The sequence below is a fragment of the Balaenoptera acutorostrata genome, chromosome 4 (genome assembly GCF_949987535.1).
Source record: "Balaenoptera acutorostrata chromosome 4, mBalAcu1.1, whole genome shotgun sequence".
Lineage (NCBI taxonomy): Eukaryota > Metazoa > Chordata > Mammalia > Artiodactyla > Balaenopteridae > Balaenoptera > Balaenoptera acutorostrata.
Window position 1 is genome coordinate 27,351,820 of NC_080067.1, and position 23,949 is coordinate 27,375,768.

Here is a 23,949-nt window from a genome sequence, read left to right on the forward strand (position 1 = left end):
TGTCAGTTCACTGTACCAGCTGTGTAACTGTGAATTTTTTTTTTTTAGTTTATAAAAGAGAACAGTAATGCTTATGTCACAAGGTTGTTGTACCAACCAAATGAGGTATTTGAGAAAATATTTAGCACTGTCTCGGAGCATGCAACTGCTTGATAAATATTTATCTTCTTTTCTTACTTATCCCAGTAGTGTTCCCCTCTAGGACACACAGAAACATGCATACAAACCTATAGATATAAATGCATGCACACAGTCCCCCCAAAACATACACGTAAGCACATATATGCATACTCACATCCATGCCCAGAAGCATAACACTGGAATCTCTACCCAATACCCTGATATTTGGAATTCTAGTCCTAGGTAAAATTTACATGGTAGGCTCTGGACCTGTGACCTTTGCACAGAATCATTGATCTTGTACACAGAGAGTTGGCTGTCTTTCTATTTCTGTTAATCTAGGTTATTGGTTTTGATTCCCAATGGTGTTTATCTTCTTGGTTTAAATTGTTTACTTTTTGCCAATGACTAAAAGCTGTTTTCTATAAAATATTTACTTGTCTCCCCTCTTTCTTCAGGTATTTATGCAGAAGTTACCTTCTAGGTGGGGCCTTCCTTGGCTCCCCTCCCTCTGCCATCTCATGTGGTACCCATTCCTGCTTAATACTAACATACCATTTAAATTTATTTGTCTTATTTATTATCTGTCCATCTGTGTTAGTTCAATGAGGACACAGTTTCCTCTGTTTTTCTCATTAATGTATCCCTGGCATCTGAGTAGGCACTCAGTAAATGTTTGAATGTGTGCATTTCAGGACCGGTTTGTTTGTTTTCAATATATCTCTGTATTAACACTATAAAGATTCTTAAATTTAGTGCTTTTGGTAACTGTATACAGGAGACATTTTCTTTTTAAAACTTTGGAGAAATTGACATGGATAAACTTACATCAAACTTATAAAAAGAAGTTTATATGCAATTTTATAATTCGTGATGTGATATTAGAACCTCTTTTTTTTGCCCATGCTAAAGTTATAAACATACACATACTTATACTTATTCAGTAGATATTTCATTATCTTTTATAAGCTAAGCATGATGCTAAGCATTGGTCCTGTCCCTTAAGTTTATATTCAGCGAAGAAGAGACATGTAGCAGTCTCCTTTGCTGGTTCCTTCTTAACTCTCCTAATGCAAAATGATGGAGAGATCTGAGGCTCAGTCTTCAAATCTCTTTTCTTTTCTCCACATTTACCTTCCTTGTGATCCTGTATAGTCTTAAGGTTTGACATATATTATGTACTTGCTAATGATTCTCAAATTTTATCTCTAGCCAGCACTTCTTTGCCCACTTGCATTTGCACTTGGATATCTAATAGGCATCTCAGACTTAACATACTCAATACAAACTCTTGATCCCTCTTTCCCAACAAGAGACTCTTTCCTCTGGAAGTGGCATCTCTGTTCATCCAGCTGCTCTGGCTGAAACCCTTTAAGAAGTGATCCTTGACCCCTTTTCCTCTCACACTCACATGCAAACTATCAAAAATCCTGTTGGCTCTATCTTCAAAATATATGCCCAGCTGACCACTTCTTTCCATGCCAGGACTGCCCCCCTAGTCTCAGTTATCTCTAATCAAAATTATTACAGTAGCCTCCTATCTAGTTTCCTGCTTCCACCCTTTTCCTTCTGCAGTGATTCTTCAGAACAAAAGTTAGATCATGCCATTCTTCTGCCCATAATCCTTCAATAGCTTCCCGTCTCATTCAGAAAAGCCTAAGACTTTCCATTGGCCTGTAAGACCCTATTTAACCTGTTTCCTTTCCCAATCCTACCTCATCTCTTACTGTTTCCTCGCTCTTCCTATTTTGCTTACTGTTTTACAGCCATGCTGGCCTCCTTGCTATTCCTTCAGTGTGCCAAACTATCCTGTCTCAGGGCCTTTGCATATTTTATTGTTCCTGCTAGTCTGTCTCTCTCCCCAGGTATCTGCGTGACTCATTCCCTCATTGACCTCCTTCAAGTATCTCCTCAAATATCTTCACAGAAAGGCCTTCCTTGAGTCCCTGTATAAAATAACATTGCTCTCCTCCCTCTCTACCCTCTGGGCCTGGCACTCCCTAACTGTCTTACCTTACTTTATTTTCTTCCATGGCAATAAATATTATATACTTACTTGTTGAAGAGTTTATGATGCTTGTCCCCGCTGTCTCAACTGTATAAAAGTTCCATGTGGGCAGAGACCTAGTTTTGTTCATTGTTATATTCCCAGCATTTAGAAAGGTGTCTGGCATGCTGTAGGCACTTAATAAATATTTGTTGAATGAAATACAAGTGCAATACAATACGATCCTTAGAGTAGAAGTGCATATAAGATGCAGTAGGGAATAGAGGAAAGGGTGACATGCCTACCTAGGAGTTGAGGGAAGACTTTACAAAGATGGTCTTAAGCAGAGCTTTCGGGAGGAAAAAAATCAGTTGAGAGCATCCCATGCAATGAAGATAGTGTTGCAAATGTACAGGGGCATGAGAGAACACAGGGTTTTCAAGGAACTAAAAGTACAGTACTGCTGGAGCATAACTTTTGGGGGTAAAGGTTAAGTAGTAGATGGTGCCAGATTATGCAGGGTTTTTATGCCAGACGAAGGAACTTTAGGTTTATCCTGCAAGGTGGGCAGTGGTAGATATGGAGGAGCCATTGAAGATTTTTGAGCAAGGGGTGATATATATGTTTACATATCAAAAAAGTAACTGGCAACAGTGTGAAGGAAGGGAATCAAAGCTAAATACAGCATTTTGTTATATACTCTGTATATGAAGTTGCAAGATATGTATGATGCAGAGAAACAATTACTGTCACGTGAATGGGCAGGCGGCTATTTCATTTTTTTTTTTTTTTTTTTTAATAAATTTATTTATTTATTTATTTATTTATTTATTTTTGGCTGTGCTGGGTCTCCATTTCTGTGCGAGGGCTTTCTCCAGTTGCGGCGAGCGGGGGCCACTCCTCATCGCGGTACGCGGGCCTCTCACCGTCGCGGCCTCTCTCGTTGCGGAGCACAGGCTCCAGACGCGCAGGCTCAGTAGCTGTGGCCCACGGGCCCAGTTGCTCCGCGGCATGCGGGATCCTCCCAGACCAGGGCCCGAACCCGTGTCCCCTGCATTGGCAGGCAGATTCCCAACCACTGCGCCATCAGGGAAGCCCGGCTATTTCATTTTATGGTTGACAAAACCAGTGATGTGTAGTGTGAAGGTGTTCTTGGCCTACTTGCAGTACATCTGCGAGGGAGAAGAAATGCCCGGTGGAGGATTAGGTTCATCTCTAAAAATCCATGCTTTAGGAGAGAAGATTTTTTTAAAAAATTTGGTTAACAATTATGTTGTAAGTCATGTAGAGTGAAAAGTTCTTAAAGAGTACCAGTTATGAATTCAACAAGAAATGGTGTTGTTACAGAGTATAAGATGTTGTGCTTGAAGGCCAGCCTCCTTTCTTCATAGAGGAACGGTTGTTTCGTCAATAATATGCCTCCTGCTCTTGATTCATTGTTGAAGGAAATAGCAACAGTTGTAAATGTAGTCAGAGCTATACTATTTGCTGTAGGGCCAATAATACCTCTGTCTTTGTGGAAGTATCTACCTTTGCGTATTGAAGTACCTTGGCATGCACAGAATTTTTAAAATCAAGAATAAGCTAAAATCATTTTCTACTTTCATTCAAATGCAAGTAAAAACTATTTCCATTATTTCAGCTGTCTTGCTCAAGTGTCATATCTTAGCAGTATATTGAATGTCTTGAACACATTTTAATCTTTTTACTTTAGAGTCAAAATAGGATGTGTAAATTTAAGGATAAGATGGAGGTACTCAAAATGGTGCACATGGTTTGGATGTTGAGAATTTGGCACTCCCAAATTCATGGAAACATGATATTGTATTATTGAGCATGTTTTCAAAACCACATCCAAATGCTGCAGTAGGAAATGAAGAAATGTTTTCCAAAGGCAGATACAACCATGCAGAGAGTTAGGATCCATTTGTCTCCGTTTCCCAAGTTGAAGCATTCACCTTTTGAGTGTGCTCTGCTATTCAACTCATTGCCTAATGGAACACTAAAAGTGGTTGTCAGTGAGATACTGCTTTATAATTTCTGAGTCCATGTTTGATCCAGATAGCCACATCTAGTTGAAAGACTCACCAAACTCGGATGACCAGTAATGTGAGATGGGACTTTCAAATTTGTTGGAAAAGGTAGAAAGGATAAGAAAAAAAGCTAGTCAGGATTAGGTTACAGAATCAACTCTAGCTAGTGTAAGCAGAAAGAGATTTAATAAAAGATTTTTTTTTTAAATAAAAGATTTTAAGTGGCTTACAGAATTGTTAGAAAGACCGAAGAAATAGACTCTAGTCCAACTTTCAAGAATGACATTCAAAAGCCACATTGCATCTGGGCCACGAAGGGATTTACTACCTCTTTTTGGATCAGAAAGGTGCCTGCAAAATTAGGAAGTTGTAACTTTTAGCTGCTAGTCTTAGAACCTTGCCACCTCTACCATGATCAGGAATCTTCCACTATTAGGAAACAGCCAACAACAAGCAACCATCTTCATCGGTAAACTGTTGTCACTGCTGCTCGCTCTAGAAGTAGGTTTTATTATTATTATTATTGTTATTATTATTTTTTGGCCACACCGTGCGGCTTGTGGGATCTTAGTTCCCCGACCAGGGATCGAACCTGTGCCCCCTGCACTGCAAGCATGGAGTCCTAACCACTGGACTGCCAGGGAATTCCCCTGCTGCTGCTGGCCCTAGAGCTAAGCCACACTGGCCACAATCTGTGTGACAGAATGGATGCCTTGTACCCTTCTTCTTGATATCTATGAAACCTGTGACTGGATACAAGGACTGCAGCCAGTGCTACTGCGGGAAACTTGGACATCTCCATGACAGTACTTGCTAGTAGAAGCAACATAAATGCAACCTCTCTTCTTTTTTGTCCTCCAAATTTCCAGCGAGTGCATCTAATTAACGGAATTTAAATCACATCCACAACCCTAACTACAAAATAGGCTGGGAAATGTCGTTTTTAGCTTTCTAGTCTCTGCAGTACAGGCAGTCATACGCCAAAGGACGTTGTAACAGATGATGAACGCTGACCCACCGTATCTGCCGCAGATACAGACCCTGATTCTCTTGAAGGCTAGCCGTCATCAAAGGCGCTATAGATAAATTGAGAATGATGGCACGTAATACCATCAAATAATGTTGAGAAGCTTACAAGTATTTGTATTTTAGTATATTTTTTAAATTGTTTTATAATGACATATTTTAAAAAATGCCTGAAATTGGTTCTCCACCTGTATGATGAATTTAGTGGTCTGTGGATGCCCAAAGTTACCTGACATTTAAAGTGTGGGTAGTGGATGAAAAGCCTGAAAGAGGGAGTTCAAAAAAAAAAATTAGAATGGGTTACCTAAGCTGAGGAAATGTCAGTGTTATCAAACACTGAAGCGTGATTAAATAAGGTGGGGGCCAGAAGAACAGTCACTTGATTTGGTAGCACTTAATATTATTAGTGTTCTTGAAAGTTCTAGTAAAGAAATAGGGTCAGAAGCCAAATTGTAGGTTTAGGCTGTGAGTAGGAGGGGAAGGATTGAAGCAGAGATTATAGAATAAGTTTTCCGGAAGCTTGCCTTTTAAGGAGCAGTAGTTTATTGTTTGTTTGGTTTTTGTCCAATGCACTTGCTTATTTATATACAATAATTAACTAGAACTAGTGAGGCCCTGTGAAAATATCACACACAGGACAGGTATAATCTTCTAAAATTCCTCACTTCTTTGTGTAGCTTAATATAAAGTGTGTGCTATTAAATTAATCTTTCTGCTTAGAGATATATTGAGTACAACATTATTTTTGTTAATTCTCTAACCATTAGTTACTTCACTTTTGATTTTTTAAAATAAAGTGACAGTTAATTACTTTGATGTATGTTTTTTATAAAGTGCCAGTTAATTACCACTGTATTTTGGAGTTACAGTTTAAAGTCTTGATAGCTGACTTAATCAACATATATTAGCATGATTGATTGGTGATCTGGCATTGATTAGATGAATTTACTTTTCAGTGTAGTTTATTTTGAACATTAGTGACAGATATTCAAAGATTATGACAACTGCTTTTCTAGGAAGTGATGTTGAGTGCATTTTATATATTACTTAGAACTTGAATTTTAATTATTCTGAGTAAATGTCTGATAATGTCAAGTTCATTGGATTCTGCAGACAAAATAATCCCCACTGTCTCCCTCTTAGAAAGGTGGGCGGTGGAATATGTGTACATTGATATAGTGTAGTTTTCTTAAATCGCACTGGTGTGAATGAAACAGCAACATGTTCAAGGGCAGTGATTTAGTATTTAAGATTCCCTCATTAGATATGGAGCATGTTTATTATGATTTAATTCCAAATTTGTTTATATTCCAGGCCCTATATGGTGACCTAGGTGGATTTTTAGTTAAAAAAAAAAAAACAACAACCCAGACCCTCTGGATTACACAGAGGGCAGATGGCAAAGAAGGAGAGACTTAAAGGAGAAGGTTGAAAGTAATGAAAACAGAATTGCTGGGCAGTGTCCTGGAGTGAGAAGGAGGGAATGGGGTAGAGAGAGCACAGGTAGGTGGATGAGCTGTAGATAATAGGGGGGGACATGTAGTCTTTTGAGGAAGAGAAGCTGGATGGATACAAATTCAAATATATATTATTTTTCCTGTTAGGAAACTAGTGAATTTGTAAAGGCCAACCCATATTAGGCAAGTTGGGGGTCATTTAAAAGATTAGATTCCTTTATTTTGACTTGAGATGCTTATTCTATGACGTTGGTAACTTGATTTCTTTCCCCTAATCTCTCAGTGACAAACTTAATAACAGTGAGTATCTTACTGGTGCCTTTCCATTGATTTTTCTAATTTTATTTTATTCTACTTTTAGTTCTCGAGAATTCTGTTTTATTCGGTGGACTTACTCAGGACTTAAGCCTGAGAGACAGCCTCTCAGATAGCTCTGAGGGACTGTTCCCTGATTTTTCTAATTTTAATTAAAAAAAATCATTTGTTTATTGAGTTTTTCATAGGTGCTTCTTAAGTTTCTGCTAGACTTCTTTAAAAGATATTGGTTTAAATGGCCTTTAGTTTTATTTATTATTTTTAAAATATTTATTTATTTATTTATTTGGCTGTGCTGAGTCTTAGTTGCGGCATGTGGGTTCTCTAGTTGCAGCATGCGGGATCTTTAGTTGTGGCATGCGGGATCTAACCCGGGCCCCCTGCATTGGGAGCACGGAGTCTTAACCACTGGGCCACCAGGGAAGTCCCTGGCCTTTAGTTTTAAAGTTGGTAAGCAGAAAGAGACTTGAGTTTATCTAGCCCAGACTTTTGTTAGGAAAACTGTTCTTCAGAGATTTGTCTGAAGTCATTTGTCCACTTAATAGCAGAGGTAATACAGGAACATTGGTTTCATGATTCTCAGGGAAATGCTCTTTCCCTTATGCCAACTACATTGCTTTCCTAATTTAGTACACTGGTGTCTGATTTCAGCACCCCCAGTTTTGTGTGTCCTTTTAGCCAATGAGCATCTCACAAGAACTTCGAAACTAGACTTACTTGATTCTTTAATATTCATTCAGCAAATATTTCTCGGTATTTAACAGTCACTATTTTAGATCTTGGGGCTCATTAAGTTCTCAGGCATTGAATGAGGGAACCAAGAACTCTCAAAGAATGAGGGAACCAGAAATAAACACTTAGGTAAAAATTAAGAGTTCCAGATAGTTGTAAAGGCTCTGAAGAAAACAGAGACATAGAATATGGTAGCAGGATTATTTACTTTAGATAGAATAGTCAGGAAAGGTTTCTGAGGAAGTGACATTTGAGCTGAGACTTGAATGGTAGGAAGAGGCAGCCATATGAAGATGTAGGGTTAGAGCATTTCAGGCAGAGGCCCTAAGCTCGAACAAGCTTGACATGGTTGATGAATGGAAGGAAGGTGAACACTGGGGAGAGTGGGAGGAGAAGAGGTCAGAGAGGAGAGGACAGTTCAGTAGGGCTGTGTAGACCATGAAAATGGGCATTTAGAAATGGAATTGTATTCTAAGTGAAATGGAATGGCATTGGAGTAGGGGGGTAATTGACTTGAATAGTATGTTTAAAAGATCATACTCCTTGATGGAGAGTGGATTGTAGGGTGATACTAATGAAGGCAAGGAGAAGTGGTTGCATTTGGGATTTATTTTGGAGTTCTGCTGGATTTACTGACGGACTGGACATGGGGGTGGGAGGTTTGGGGAGCATGGTGAGAAAAAGAGAGGAAGATGGTGGTAGAGTGGGGGAGGAGTGGGTTTTAGGGGAGGAAATCAGATGGTTTGTCTGGGACTTGTTAAATTTGAGAAGCCTACTGGATATCCAGGGAGGCAGTTGAGTATTCATATCTAATGTTGAGGAGGAGAAATCAGGCCTGGAAACGCATATCTGGGAGGCATCAGCATGAACACCATATACTGAAGGAATTTGCATAGGGAAAGAAGAGAAGGTGGTCCAGAACTGAGCCCTGAAGCATTCCAACATTTAGAGATGAGGAGGGAAAGAAGTCAGCAGAGGTCCATGATGTAGGAGAAATGCCAAAACTACTGTGTTGTGGAAGCCAAGAAAAGAGTGAGTTTTAAGGAGGGATGTTAGCATTCACTTATATTAAATAAATAGTGCTGTCAGATCAGGTATGATGAGGACAGAGAAATGCCATTGGGTTTGGCAATATGGAAGGCATTGGTGACCCTAGATAGAGCAGTTTCACTGTTGTCATGGGGTTAAAAGCTGATTGGAGAGGGTCAAAGAATGAATGGAAGGTGAGGAATTAGAGACAGTGGCTAGAGATGATTGTTTTTGAGGAGTTTTGCTGTGAAAGGGAGTCTAGAAATGGAATGATATCATGAGGGAGGAGACGGAGTCAAGGGAGTTTTTTTTTTTTCTTTTTGTGCTTTTTTTAAAATTGGGAAATATCAAAGTTTATGAGCTGACAGGAATGATCCAGTAGAGAGGAAAATTAATGATACAGGAAAGGGGGATTAATTGTGGAGACATGTCTTTAGGGTCGTACTGGTGGGATGGGATGAGGACATAAATGGGGACATTGCTCTTTTCTAGGATCAGGGATGCGGTGGTATAACATGACCTCACATGCCCCTTTACACACAGCTCCTCCCTTCGTCTCACCAGATTCCTTTAGACCAAGTTGATTATCTTTCTTAATCACTAATTTTTTCTTCTGTGCTATATCTTTTATGTTCTTTTGGATTTAATGTGTCCCATATAAGGCTTAGCATGAGGCAGCTGGTGATATTTAACACCAGTTTTAATTTTTGTGCCAACAGGTGAAGCGAAAAATTTATTGCCATATCTTGGACCCAACAAAATGAGAGATTGTTTCTGCACCATAAATTTGGACCAGGAAGAAGTTTATCGTACCCAAGTTGTTGAAAAATCTTTAAGGTTTGTAAAAAATTGGTAAATTATCATTCATATGATATATATTGAATAAAAAATTTTACACATTTTCCTGACTGTAATCATCAAGAAGACTTTCTTCATCTGAACCTTTTATTTTCCTTTTAGATTCTGAGCTCATTTTTAGAGTTACAGAATCTCAGAGTTTGAAGGAACTGTAATGTTCATTGAGCTGGACTAAATGCCTTATGCTTAGTTCCTCCCGACAATTATTTTTGACAAGTAGTCATATGGCATTTGCTTAATAATGTTCCAGTGACAAAGGAGTTCACTGCCTCCTAAAAGCAGCCTGTTAGGTCTTAGAACTATTCTGACTCTTGAAAAGCTCTTACATTTAATTTATTAATGTCTGTCAAAAGGAGAACCTACCATATGCCAAGAACTTGCTGGGTGCTATTTATTCATACATCCACAAGAACAAGATAGCCACAGTGCTTGCTTTCATGTGGCTTTTCATTGCCTCAAAATGTATCTTCCTCTTAATTGTTCCTAATTCCGTCCCTTGGATTTCTGGAGAACAAGTTTAATCCATCATTCACGTGACACTCTTTCAAGTTTTTGAAAACAACTACCATATACCTCAGTTTTTTCTCTAGGCTAAATTTTGCCCACTCATTTGAACTTTTCTCAAAGTACATCATTATTTTATTTCTCTTGAGAGTAAATTACCCCTTAACATTTATAGAAGTCACTTAACTAAGTAGGGCATTGTAAGGCAATGAACTCTTAGGTAGATTTGTCATTTTTTGGAAGTCTAATAGCACTGCGAGAGTATCATAGTAAATTATAATTCATAAAATTGAAATGTGCCACCTCTTCCCTGTAATAGTGTTTGTGGATATAATTCTAGTGCAGAGCTGTACTGGAAGGATGCAGTCTTGTTCAGAGACAAGAGTTAAAATAAGGGAATGAAGAGTTGTTGGAATGAACGTATGGTGGATGAAATATTTAGTAACCCAAGGAGATTTGAAGTAATATACTTCACATCTTTAATCGTAAATCACCTATCCCTGTTGTATTAGAATTTGTAATTATTTATATAAATGATGAAACTGAGTCACCAAAAGCCTGAATAATTTGTGCATGTAATAAAGGAAGTTAGAAACAAAACTGGGATAGGGACCTGAAACTATTTAAATCTCAATTTGTTATTTAATGTATGTTGATTCCATATCACACAAAAATCAGTTATATACAAAACTAGTAATTTTCAATAAATTGAATATTTGTGGTAGCTTCTAGTATGTAATATAGCTTTGTAAATGAGTAACTAAAGTAAGCTTACTTTTTTTCCAAAACTATTGCCTGCCTTTCCAGATATTTGTGTGGGGGAAATGATAAAACCAAGTATTTTTATCCATCTTAAATTATTATGCTAGATGCATAGCAACTTGGAAGATATTTTAAGGCTAGCAATGGTTACCTTAGGTCATTTCAATATAATTAGACCACATGTTTCTTGGATTCTAGGTGCCTCCTAGCATTCTTCCTTGTGGAATAGGGTGAAAGAATTTGTAGTATAAACCCTTGCTCACCTTGCTTTCAATTTCAGTGTTTTCTACCCTTGTGAATGTTGTGATAAGCTGTTAAGTCAAAAGTCAGTAGATATCATTTAGATCTTTTATGGGTTCTGAATATTATAGTTTTTATAGGTAGTCTGGATATAGAATTTTTCATGGCAGGTAAGTAGGAGTCACATATGGAATCCATAGCTCCTAAATCTCTACCTCAAATCCTTTTAAGAAGTAGGTGGTCTATAAACAACTTGAGTAGCAATACTTCTTGTACCTAGTGCTTCTCTTCCCCACACCAGGAATTTCCTTAGGAGTGATATGCAGGATTATAGGTCAGTGATAACAGTAGAGTATTGCTTTATAAAAAAACTATATGTCTAGTTATTGCTTCTAACCAACGTTGTTGAAAACATTTTTTCAAATGGATTGATTAATTAATTTATTTATAAAATAAAGATGTGGGCGCCCAGATGTGGGGATTAGATTGTTGAGATTGTGATGATACAGTGATACAGATGACTTAGTGAATAATTCTCATCTTGTTCTTATTTGGCTTTAGAATGTGTTTTAAAAATAATATTTGAGTGTGGTTGTGTAATATATAAAGGAAATTCTCAATTGTATATAAAATGATGCAAAGGAGAAAAACACCTAAACCTGTCTTTGCCTAATAGTTGTTTTTCTGTTGATTTCTATATTGAGACTAATTGGAAAGACTATTTTGACAGACCACCTTTTAAGTTTATTTTGGTTACATTTGAAGTGAAAAATATATTGACAAAAGTTGACCAGGTATTATAACAACTAAAAAGCTAAGTCAACTGTTTTCTGGACAGGGTCAGAAATGACTTCTTTAAGAGTCATTTACTTTGCATTTTAGCTTCTCTTTAAGTTGTGACATCCTGAAGAGATTGCATTTTATGCTGACATTTTTAAAGTACCTTTTGTTCTTTAAACATTCTCAGGAAAGAGGTACGCTTGACAAAAGATGTTAACTAGAATTTCAGAGATTCATTTCTTCATAGGAGAATTTAAATATCAAAAGAGCATTCTTAAAATGAACTTAGAAATATAAGCTGTTTCGTAGGAGAAACTCTTAGCAACTTGGGGGTAGACAAAGATTTCTTTACTTAGGATGCCAAAAGCACCTATCATAAAAGAGGGAAACTGATCAACTGGATTTTATCAAAATCAGAGCCTTCTGCTCTTTGGCACTGTCAAGAAAATGAAATGGCAAGCCACACCTAGGAGGAAATATTCTGACAAAGGGCTTGCATCCAGAATTTATTCAGACAAACAAACAAACAAACCGAAAACCCAATAAGAAGACAGACAAACCTTTTAAAATATGTGGAGGAAGCTCAAACAAATAGTTCCTAAAATAAGATATACAAATGGGCAACAAGCACAGGAAAAGATATTCAACATCGTTAGTCATCAGGGAAATACAGTTTAAAACCATTTCTGTCACTACGCATTCTTGAACATAATGTGTCACGACAGAAATCAGATCACTGGTTCCCGTGACAGTATGGAGTGAGTCATTGCACAGGGAACTTTGTTCTTTATCTTGATTGGGGTAGAGATTACACAGGTATATACATTTATCATGTCACATTCACTAGAATAGCTAATTTTTTTTTCGAAACAACTTTTTATTGAAGTATAGTTGATTTATAATGTTGTAGAGTAGCTAATTTTAAAAAGACTTTCAGTAGCAAAAGTTAACAATGATGTGGAGCAGCTGGAGCTCTCATACATTGCTGGTAGGAGTGCAGAATAGTACAGCCACGTTGGAAACAGTTTGACAGTTTCTCATAAATTAAAAGTTCGCCTACCTTTTAACTCAGCAATTCTATTTTTAGTTACCTGTCCAAAAGAACTGAACACATAAAAGAGCTTTGTATAAAAATGTTCATAGCTGCCTTATTTTTAATAGCCCAAACTGGAAACAACTCAAATGACATCACTAGGAGAATGGATTGTAGAATATTCATAAATGGAATATTACCCAGCACTTAAAACAAATGAACTAGTGATATACACAGCAAGATGGAACAAATATCATAGACGTTAAGCTGAGTGAAAGAAGCTGGACACAAGTGTACATACTATTTGATTCCATTTATATGAAATCCTACACCAGATCTTTAGTGCTAGAAATCAGATCACTGGTTGCCTGTGACAGGTATGATGGGGTAACTGCAGAGAAACAAGAGGGAACTTTGTGGGGAGTTGCAGTGTTACTATATCTTGATTGGGATGGACGCTATACAGGTTTATAAATTAATCAAAAGTCATTAACTTCTGTACTTTAAATTAGATTTTATTTTATGTGGTTTATACCTCAATAAAGTTGATTAAAAATAACGTATTTTAATTTTTTTAAGTATGTTTTAAAATAACATTTTACATAGCATTATTCATTTTAGGTGTTATGTATTATTGTGGTTTACATATTTTTGAGATGATGATGGTGTGAATGACACTGTCCTCAGCTCTCATTTGTGTCCACTTTAGGTGAGCATGACCCCAGGCAGTTACTGGATATTCTGTCCACAGGACTCCAGAAAATCTGTTTGTTCAGAGCCCAGCCTGGCAATCGAGGTCCTTTCAGAGTTCAGCTTGGTTTATACAGGGTTTAGTTGAAACTTAGCATAGAGAGTTATTTTGGAACTCTTGAAGCTTTTCTTTACGGTGTTTAATCTGTAATTTTAATTTATTTCATTGAAAATATTATAGGAGGACACTGTTGAATTTAAATTTAATGAACTTTCCCCCTTTTCTCTCTAGCCCATTTTTCAGTGAAGAATTTTACTTTGAGATTCCAAGAACTTTCCAGTATTTGTCTTTCTATGTTTATGATAAGAATGTTTTACAAAGAGACCTTCGTATAGGTATGTACTATTCAGAATTGTCTTTTAATCACAACATTGGTGTTTATAGTCATTCTTTCTCTAAGTATAAAGTGTTGAAAACAACAGAATAATATATTCTCAACTTTCTAACCCTTTCCTGTAGACTTCATGTTCATTTGTGGATCTGATTTTTTTTTTTTAACTTTATTGTACCATTTGTTCATTTACTTTTCTTTTTTTTTTAAATTAATTAATTTATTTATTTATTTATTTATTTTTGGCTGTGTTGGGTCTTCATTTCTGTGCGAGGGCTTTCTCTAGCTGCGGCAAGCGGGGGCCACTCTTCATCGCGGTTCGCGGGCCTCTCACTGTCGCAGCCTCTCTTGTTGCGGAGCACAGGCTCCAGACGCGCAGGCTCAGTAGTTGTGGCTCACGGGCCTAGTTGCTCCGCGGCATGTGGGATCTTCCCAGACCAGGGCTCGAGCCCGTGTCCCCTGCATTGGCAGGCAGATTCTCAACCACTGCGCCACCAGGGAAGCCCCTGTGGATCTGATTTTTAATTTGAATGCTCAGCTTGGGTGACACTTCCTCAGGGAAGTGACATAACCGGTCTCCCCCTACTCATGGTGCTATGTGTTTCCATAGTACCTGGTGGGTCCCTTTTTATAGTATTCATTAGAGTTGTTCATCCGTTTGTTTGTTTTTCAGGTGTATCAGAGTGTATTTGTCTACTTCTTTTATGTTATTAGTAAAGCTTGATCCTGGGTAGAACTCTGATTTATATGAATCTGATTTGACAAATCAGTTTGTTGTTTAATGTCTAGGTGCTCTAGTTGAATATATATGACATTTATAAAGGCAGAGACTGTCACTGCCGGAGTGCGTTATATTTAGTAAATGCTCTGTAAATGTTGTTGAATGGTTCAGAGAATGTTTTTTACAAAGATCACAGTATTTGATCCCCAACAAAGAACATCTGTTTTTGAAGTTTTTCTAATAGAAGTCGTAATTCGGTTTAATCTAGTCATATTCTTCTCTCTGGCTATATTGGTGACCGGTAACTGTTTCTTAAGTAATTGTTCGAGGTATGATCTGTAGGCATCGACTAGGACAAAACTAACTGGCCACATACTGTCACGTCCATGGTCTTTGCACCACTATCTTTGAATGACAGGTAGAGGTCTGTAATTTACATGCATTACCCTCCCTTTTTAGTGTCCTGAATGTCATCATCTCCACCTCTCCTTTCCCATTTGAAACATGCTCATCTCCTACAGTTTAATGATTACGCTTTATTTGGCTTTGACCTCTTAACTACCGTCTAATTTGTTTCTGCTTTTGCTATTGAATTCCTTAACAAATGGTCTATATCCTTCTGCTTACTACTTATTTCTTTTTAAATCGCTATAATCTGAGTTCATTTTTCTGACAAACTTGTTTTTGAAGTTTGCCAAAAATCATTTTAGAGCAGATAAAATAACCTTTTAAAAACAATAATACTTTCTCTTAATTGTAAAATTATTACATGTTCTAAGGGATTGGTAATGACTCTGCGTAAGAACAGCTAGAGTTAATAATTAGTGTATTTCTTCCCATTCTTTATTTCACACATTTATATTATTACATTGTACTGTTTATTCAAGTTTTTTTCCTTTTTCATTTAATATCATCTAATGATCCTTTTCCCATGTCATTAAATATTTTTCACAAGTAATTTTTAAAATATCCTTTCTATAGGAATGTATTATTTTAACCACTCTTTTCATGGTAGAGATTTATGTTTCCAGATGTTTGTTACTCTAAATGGTGTTGCTATGAACATCCTTCTGCATACATTTTTGCATGTCTTTTTTCTAGGATAAATTCCTAGAGGTGAAAATACTGAGCCAAAGCGTTTGAATATTTTTAAGTTTTTTTATATATATATATTTTTCCATTGGCTCCCAGAAATATTGCACTAATTTACATTCCCCCAAACATGACATGGGCGTAATCATTTCACCATACCCTGGTCATTCTTGGATATTATCATTGAAAAATTATTTTTCTAATTTGATAGGTGAAAGAAATATTTCATTTTAACTTGTATTTTCTGATTATTAGTGAACTTGAGGAATTTTTCATATGTTTATTGCTCTTTTACATTTTTCTTCTATGAATTAGTTGTTAATTCTTTTGCTTATTTTTCTTTTGGATGGAATTTTATCTTTTATTTATTCTTATGCATCCATATTTGATAAATATGTTAACTTCTGTCAGCTATATACATAACAAATACTTTGTCACAAAAGGCATTTTCATAGTTTTCAATCCTCATCTGCCTCTGTGTCACATTAGACTCTTCGGATTGCTTATTCAACTTGTTGAAAGCCAAGGAAAAGGCAGTTTAATGACATTGTATTTTCCTAGTTGTCTTCCTTCTGACTTCTTGTATGTAGACTTTTCTCTGTGTAGCAAACCCGTAATTATGGATCACCCCTGAGGCTCCACCCTTAATTCAATTAAACAGACATTTACAAACACTTGTCTATGTGGCGTACAAAAGATGGGGATATTAAGGTGAATAAGATTCAAGTTGCTCCCAGGTTTTCAGGCTGATATATACTCTAATACTAATATATTTAATAGGGTCTGTGCTGGAGGTAGGAACAAAGTACTTGGGAGCACAGAGGAAAGAAGAGTTAATTTTGTTTGGTGGAGGATTAACAGAGACTACCTAGGTAGGAAAAGGAAGAAGTTTCAAGATAATAGGGATTAGCAGAAGCAGAGAAGAAAAAGTGAATCATGTTTGTGGTGTATCTGCTGGAAAATGTAAATTACTTAGGCCAAGGCTGGTAGAAGATGAATCTGGGAATATGAATTGGACCAAGTTGTGGTGGACCCTCAAAGCTGTGTTAAGGAATTTGGACTTTATCCTGTTGACAGTAGTGTTGATCCTTTTAAGAATGAGGGGGGGGCTTCCCTGGTGGCGCAGTGGTTGAGAATCTGCCTGCCAACGCAGGGGACACGGGTTCGAGCCCTGGTCTGGGAAGATCCCACATGCCACGGAGCAACTGGGCCCGTGAGCCACAATTACTGAGCCTGCGCGTCTGGAGCCTGTGCTCCGCAACAAGAGAGGCCGCGATGGTGAGAGGCCCGCGCACCGCGATGAAGAGTGGTCCCCACTTGCCGCAACTAGAGAAAGCCCTCGCACAGAAACGAAGACTCAACACAGTCATAAATAAATAAATAAATAAATAAATAAAAGAACGTGAATTTCTTTAAAAAAAAAAAAAAAAAAAAAAAAGAATGAGGGGGCTTCCCTGGTGGCGCAGTAGTTAAGAATCTGCCTGTCAATGCAGGGGACACGGGTTCACGCCCTGGTCTGGGAAGATCCCACATGCCGCGGAGCAACTAAGCCCGTGAGCCACAACTACTGAGCCTGCGCGTCTGGAGCCTGTGCTCCGCAACGGGAGAGGCCGCGACAGTGAGAGGCCCGCGCACCGCGATGAAGAGTGGCCTCCGCTTGCCACAACTGGAGAAAGCCCTCACACAGAAACGAAGACCCAACACAGCCAAAAATAAATAATAAATAAAAAATTAAAAAAAAAAAAATAAGAATGAGGAACCTTTTAAAAATCATATATAACTGCATATACGAATATAGTTTTATAGTTTAACAACTTCCTGTGGTGTAAACAATAACTTTCAAACTACAAACTCAAGTCTATAGGTTACGTATTTAAAGTGTGTATACATATATATACATATATATAACTATATATACACGTATTTTTAAAGTATATAAACATCTACTTTAAGTATGCCATCTGTAGCAGCGGTCTCCAACCTTTTTGGCACCAGGGACCAGTTTCATGGAAGACAGTTTTTCCATGGACTGGGGGAGGGGTACGGTTTTGGATGATTCAAGTGCATTACATTTATTGTGCACTTTATTTCTATTATTATTATGTTGTAATATATAATGAAATAATTATACAACTCACCATAATGCAGAATCAGTGGGAGCCCTGAGCTTGTTTTCACTTGCCACTCATCGACAGGGTTTTGATATGAGTCTGCAAGCAGTTGATTTATTATGGTCTCTGTGCAGTCAAACCTCTCTGCTAATGATGATCTGTATTTGCAGCCGCTCCCCAGCACTAGCATCACTGCCTCAGCTCCACCTCAGATCATCAGGCATTAGATTCTCATAAGGAGTGTGCAACCTACATCCGTCGCATGTGCAGTTCACAGTAGGGTTCGCGCTCCTATGAGAATCTAATGCCACTGATCTGACAGGAGGTGGAGCTCAGGCAGTAATATGAGCGATGGGGAGCGGCTGTAAATACAGATGAAGCTTTGCTCGCTTGCCCGCCGCTTACCTCCTGCTGTGCGGCCGGGTTCCTAACAGTATGGGTCCGTGGCCTGGGGGTTGGGGACCCCTGATCTATAGTTTATGCTTTAGAATGGAGAGAGGTTAAAGGCAGGGAGGCCATCAAGGAGGCTATTATCAAATGAGATGAGTAGGGTAGTGGCAGTGGAAATGCAAATGAGGGAATGTACTTCACAGGAGTAGCTTTAAATAGGAAATAGGTACTAAGAAGATAAAGAGGATATAAGAAGGGAAAGAGTTAAAAATGGTCTTGTTTCTATGGTTGTCATTAACTGAGATGAGCATTCAGGATGGGAAAGGGAAAGGATGACTTTGATTTCAAACAAGTTAAATTTCAAACAAGTTAAACTTGCATTACCTGGGGAGTGTCTTGGTGGACATGTTGGTTGACTGTTGGAAATACAGATCTGAAGCTCAGAGAAGAAATCTGGATTTGATGCGGAGGTATGGATTTGAGAGTCGTTAGCACTGAGTGATACTTGAAGCCTCTGCTGGAATGAATGAAATTGCCCTGGGAGCATTTAAGGAGGGTTGCAGGGAAAATGAGGCTTTAGTGAAGATTGATAAAATGTATCAGGAAGTTGGAAGAGAGATAGAAGAGATGAATATCTCAGAAGGCAAGGAGATCTTTTAATGGCAAGACTAGAGAGAGGTAGCATAGGATAAAGATTGGATAGAGGCTGTTGGTGACTATTAACGACCCTTGAGAGAGTGTGTATCTTTGATTGACTAAACATTTTAAGAAAATGTTTTGTAATTTTCATTACCTATTTACAAGTAGTCATTATATAGTATTTCTTGGAAAGGCCTTTAGTTGAGGTTTATAATTATGATTTCCAAAAGTTGCCCTTGTTTTGTTTTTTTATTTGTTTTTAAAGTAAAAATCAGTCCTTTGAGGAGTGGTATCAGAAGGCCATAACTTGGTGTGGGAACTGTTAAAAAAAAAAAGTTTATTCTTATTAAGAAATAAAATTTCTACATTTAGTAGAAATTGTTTTTCCTTTTATAGATAGGAAATTTTATTAAAGTAAACACAGTTCGTACATAGCCTTTAATTTAAAGTTGGAAAATAATCTTCAGTTACAGATATTTTCACTTACAGATTTTTACATTTTTTTTACTTTAACGTATTTTTCTTTTGTCATTAACTCATAAAGTTAGGCGGCACTTTGTTTTTTTTAATTTTGAGCTACTGGAAATTGAATTCCCTCAATTATTTTACAACTGAGTTGCCCAGTTGTAGGCTAAACAGTGCCATAGCATTTTCTGGGAATGAAATTTGAGCTAGGGTTGAGAGAGCCACCTTTTAAACTTAAGAAGATCTAAGAATGTGTACTTGTTGAATAGCTTTAAAAGCCTGTTTGTTTTTTATTTTTAATTATATAATAATATATGGATATTTTCCTTTTTGTAAAAAAAATTTTAATTATAGTATTACAGACAATTAATTTTGGCCACTGACCCCCTCCCAGTCCCCTTCCTGGAAGTAATAACTGTTATTAATATGGGGCATAGTTTTTCATATTATGAATCCTTATATGCCAGGAACAGTTAGTATGAAAACTTGATTATAGATTAATTGAAAACTTGAAACATAGGAACCATGCTGCAAAAAGATAGAAAATTGTAAAATTAAGGCTTTAAAAGTCTTTTACTGTGTGATATATTGTCCTAAGTTATAGTGTCTTCTTCCCTTAAAAAAGGAGAAAAAGAGAAGAGAAAAACTTTATGTAAGAATAAAATTCCATTTCCAGTGAGGATCCTAATAATATTAAAACATACATATTTAAACTTCTAATGTGTATTTTCTAGTTATTTTAGTTTTCAGAGGGATCTAGGCTTAAGCAGTTAAACCATGGTTATCTTAGTAGACTGGTTAACTTTTTTTTTACTTTCCCCATGGTTTAGAATATTATAAGAGAATTTCACTAGGATATTAGAGACCTGAATTCCATTCATGACTCTATCACTAACTGCCTTTGTGACCTTAAATAAGTCACTCTACCTTCTTAGGCCTTGTTCACCTATAAAATAAGGTTGGGTTTAAGATAGCGAAGGTATTTCTTAAACCCTTTGAATTGTAATTTCTCCTGGCATTTAGCTCTTAAGTCAAACCTACTGTTTAAAAATTGCTTATGACTACACTTTTGTGTCTGTTTGCACAGGGACTGTATCAGTTATCTATTGCTACATAACAAATCACACCCCAGTACTCAGTGGCTTAATTTAGCAATCATATATTTGCTCATGATTCTGCAGGTTGTCAATTTGGGCCAAGCTCAACTGGGTGGTTCTTCTGCTGGTCTCACCTGGGGCCACTAATGTGCAGTTACCTGAAAAATTGACTGGGCTGAATGATCTGACCCATAGGTCTGATGGCTGGTGCTGTCCATTATCTGGGCCTTCCACTCCACATGGTATTGAGGTTGCAAGAGGCTAAGCCCTACTGCAGGTGCTTATTAAGACTGCTTGCATTACATTTGCTGATGTCCCATTGGCAGAAGTAAGTGGCATGGCCAAACCCAGAGTCAGTGCTGGAGGGGACCACACAGTGGCATAGAACAAGGAAGTATGATTTATTGGAAGCCATTAATATACCAGTCTGCCGCAGAGACCAAAAGGTATCAATCTAAACCCTGTACACTAAGGCATCTAAGTGTTGCCATCGATTGAATTGCTGTTATTGATACTGCCAGAATTTGTTCAGTCCTCTGGTTCTTTTTCAGCTTGTATAGGCAGTCACACTTATCGCTACTTTTATCTACCCTTTCAGCCATTTCTACTAGTAGCCAAGTAGGAACAAGGCCATCAAGATTTTGCCGGTTGGTGATCTGTATCAGGATGAAATTTCTAAGAATATGTTGTGCCTAAAAATGGGGGCCTAGTATAACATGATATTTACAGATGGTAAGAAAATGCTGCTTAGAAGTGGTAATGGAAAGCTAAGAATACTTTTTTTTACTTACAGACCAACAGAAATGGTTTCTGTGTCCACAGTTCCTTCATTTCTTTTTGTGTTTCCTCTCCTTGTCTGATTTTAAGGAACTAATATAGCATCTGGTATATATTTGTGTATATATGTGGTCTAAGCTCTTTCTGTCTATGGGTTTGTCAGTACAGTGGGGAAATGAAATGGTACCTTTAAATAGTGTGTTGGGTATTTGGTTCCTGGGGTGGTTGGTTGATTATTTATATATTTGTTTATTTTCAGTGTTGGTGATCTCACAGCTAGTGAAATAATGAGTTAACTTTGTTTAAAATAGTAAACATTAAACTAAAACACTTTGGAGACCGTTGGAGGCATGGAATAGGTTTCATTAGAGCTGAAAGTTGTTTCAAACACAGAGGAGGTAAATGAGATGTAGAATTTAAATAAATTGCCCAAGATCACACAGCTTAATAAGTAACAGAATTAGTGTCTGTAGTGTCTGTAGTGTCTGTAGTGTAGATACTACAGAGTTAGTGTCTGTGTTGGAAGGAACATGAACAGGCAGGCATACCTTGGTTTTGAAATCTGGCTTTAGCACTTGTTAGTGGGCAGGTTTTTGATATCATGCAGCTTTCCTCATCTGTGATATATCCTCTTCCCCCAAGATTGTTAGGAAGATTAAACAAAATGTGTAAGAATGTTTACTACCTGGTAGCTCTTCAGTAAATGCTGGCTTTTCTTTCAGTTCAGTGCTCTTTCCACTGTATCAAGCTGCCTACCTTTAATATTTAATAGCTGTCATCTAACCTGTTTAACTAAGGATAGCTCACAACGAATAAGAATGATGAACGATTTTTTTGGTCTTATTTGTATTTCAGACACTTGTTCCTCCCCTCCCTGTTCCTCTCCTCTTTCTCCAAATTCCTTTCCCCTTTCGCCTCCCACCTTTCTCATTCATTCTTTTATTCATTTTCCCTCCCTCCCTCCCCTCCTAACCCTTCTCTACCCTGTTTGATTCCCTAGGGCTGATGACATATATTTCTTTTTCATATGTTATATTGCCTATTGAAGTGCTGAACATGTTGCAGGTATCCTAATACCTAATGACTTCAAATATTTTTCTTTATTTTTCTCTGTTGTTCTTTGTCAGTTTCTCTGACTTCTTGAGATCATGTGTTCTTCCATGCTTCTTCAGGCTGACTAAATCTTTACATTTTAGAAACTGATATCTTAAAAGGAACTTGATAAGAGTAAGAGCTGGCAATGAAATTGCAGGTTTTTCTCAACTTAAAACGGCTTATTTATATGGCTAGTCAGAAAAGAGTTTCCCTCTCAAAAGACAAGAACCATTCAATTCTTTTGTGACAGTGAGTACCATGGATACATGAGACATGAAATAGGAGGAAGAGGGTCCTTGCCTTAGGATTTTTTTTTTTTTACCTGTGAACTAAGAGAGGATTCTCTTTTGGGAAGGCACTTGTGACAAAGATGTGTTTCCAGTGATCTGAGTTGTGAGTTGTAAATTGAACAGGTAGATTCCTACTCTAGTTTTTAGAAGCATTATTGGTTAAATAGACTTTGGTTAAGGAAGTCTGGAAATCAACTCACCATTTAAAATACAAAGCCATTGTGATTATTTGTTCAATGAGTAAATGCATCAATCAAACCGGAAAACTTCTGAATAAACTTTTTTAAAAGCCCTTTTTTTAAGTTGGGGGCTTGCTTTGGTGATGTTTGTATGCATTATACATGCACATGTATGTACATCTACATACACATTCATAAATTATGTATAAAACTAAAAATCCTGGAAATTGTAGAATAAGGGTCTTATAATATTAAATTTTTAAATAATAGCTTTATTGATGTGTTATTTACATGCCATAAAACTTACCCTTTTAAAGTGTGCAGTGCAGTGGTTTTAAGTATATTCACAGAGTTGTGCAACCATTACCACTGTCTTAATTCTAGAATAAAATTTTAAAGACAGTTTTTTTGTGTTTGTTTTCCTGTTATGCCTTTTCTTTCCACTTGATACACAAAAATTGATATATCTTGACAGAAATTTTTTTTTACTGTTTTCTAAAAGTTTTCAAATGTTGAACTAAAAGACCAAGGTGGTCATAAGTGAAAAGGGTATGAAGTATAATTAGGGTACTTAAAATGAAAATTCTTGTTTGATAAAATAAAAGAAAGTGAACTATTTTTTACTTTAGCATATATCCTTTGTTGAAGCTTTTGTGTTGAATGTTGGAATAAATTGTCGGTCATATGCAAAACTATGTCTACTTCTTAAAACTTGAATTGAGGAAGGAAATGCTTTGTACCAACATGGCAAATACTTCATTATAATAAGAACATTTCTGTTTCTTCCTCTCATACTACTTTGTTCATTGTACTGTATCTGTCTCTGAGACGTAGAAACTCTTTAGGGAACTGCTTTGATTTTTTTGTGTGTGTGTATGCATTGAAGCAACATAAGCAGTGTTTACAGTGTTTTGATAAAGCAAATTTTTAATAAAATTATTTTAATCTCATAATTTCAAGTCAGTTTTCAAAATTATTAGTGACCATATGATACTGTTTTTCTGTTCTCTTAATTGGAGCTTATAAACTCTTATTAAATGCAGATATGTCTGCTCAGACAGAACATATGGTTTATTCGTAGTGTTAAAGAGTTGAGAGGATTAGTTTGCACTATCATTGTACATTGCTTTTTATA

At 37.0% G+C, this 23,949-nt stretch overlaps 1 protein-coding gene across 1 annotated transcript in view; it reads left to right on the top strand.

Annotated features, from left to right (window-relative positions):
• Window positions 1-23,949, top strand: part of RASA2 (RAS p21 protein activator 2) — a 118,315-nt gene that overhangs the window by 15,174 nt on the left and 79,192 nt on the right. Inside the window, exons 2-3 of the mRNA XM_057545522.1 lie at window positions 9,419-9,536; window positions 13,859-13,962. Coding sequence (XP_057401505.1) covers window positions 9,460-9,536; window positions 13,859-13,962 — 181 coding nt within the window. The 5' untranslated portion in view covers window positions 9,419-9,459. The remainder of the gene's footprint in view (window positions 1-9,418; window positions 9,537-13,858; window positions 13,963-23,949) is intronic.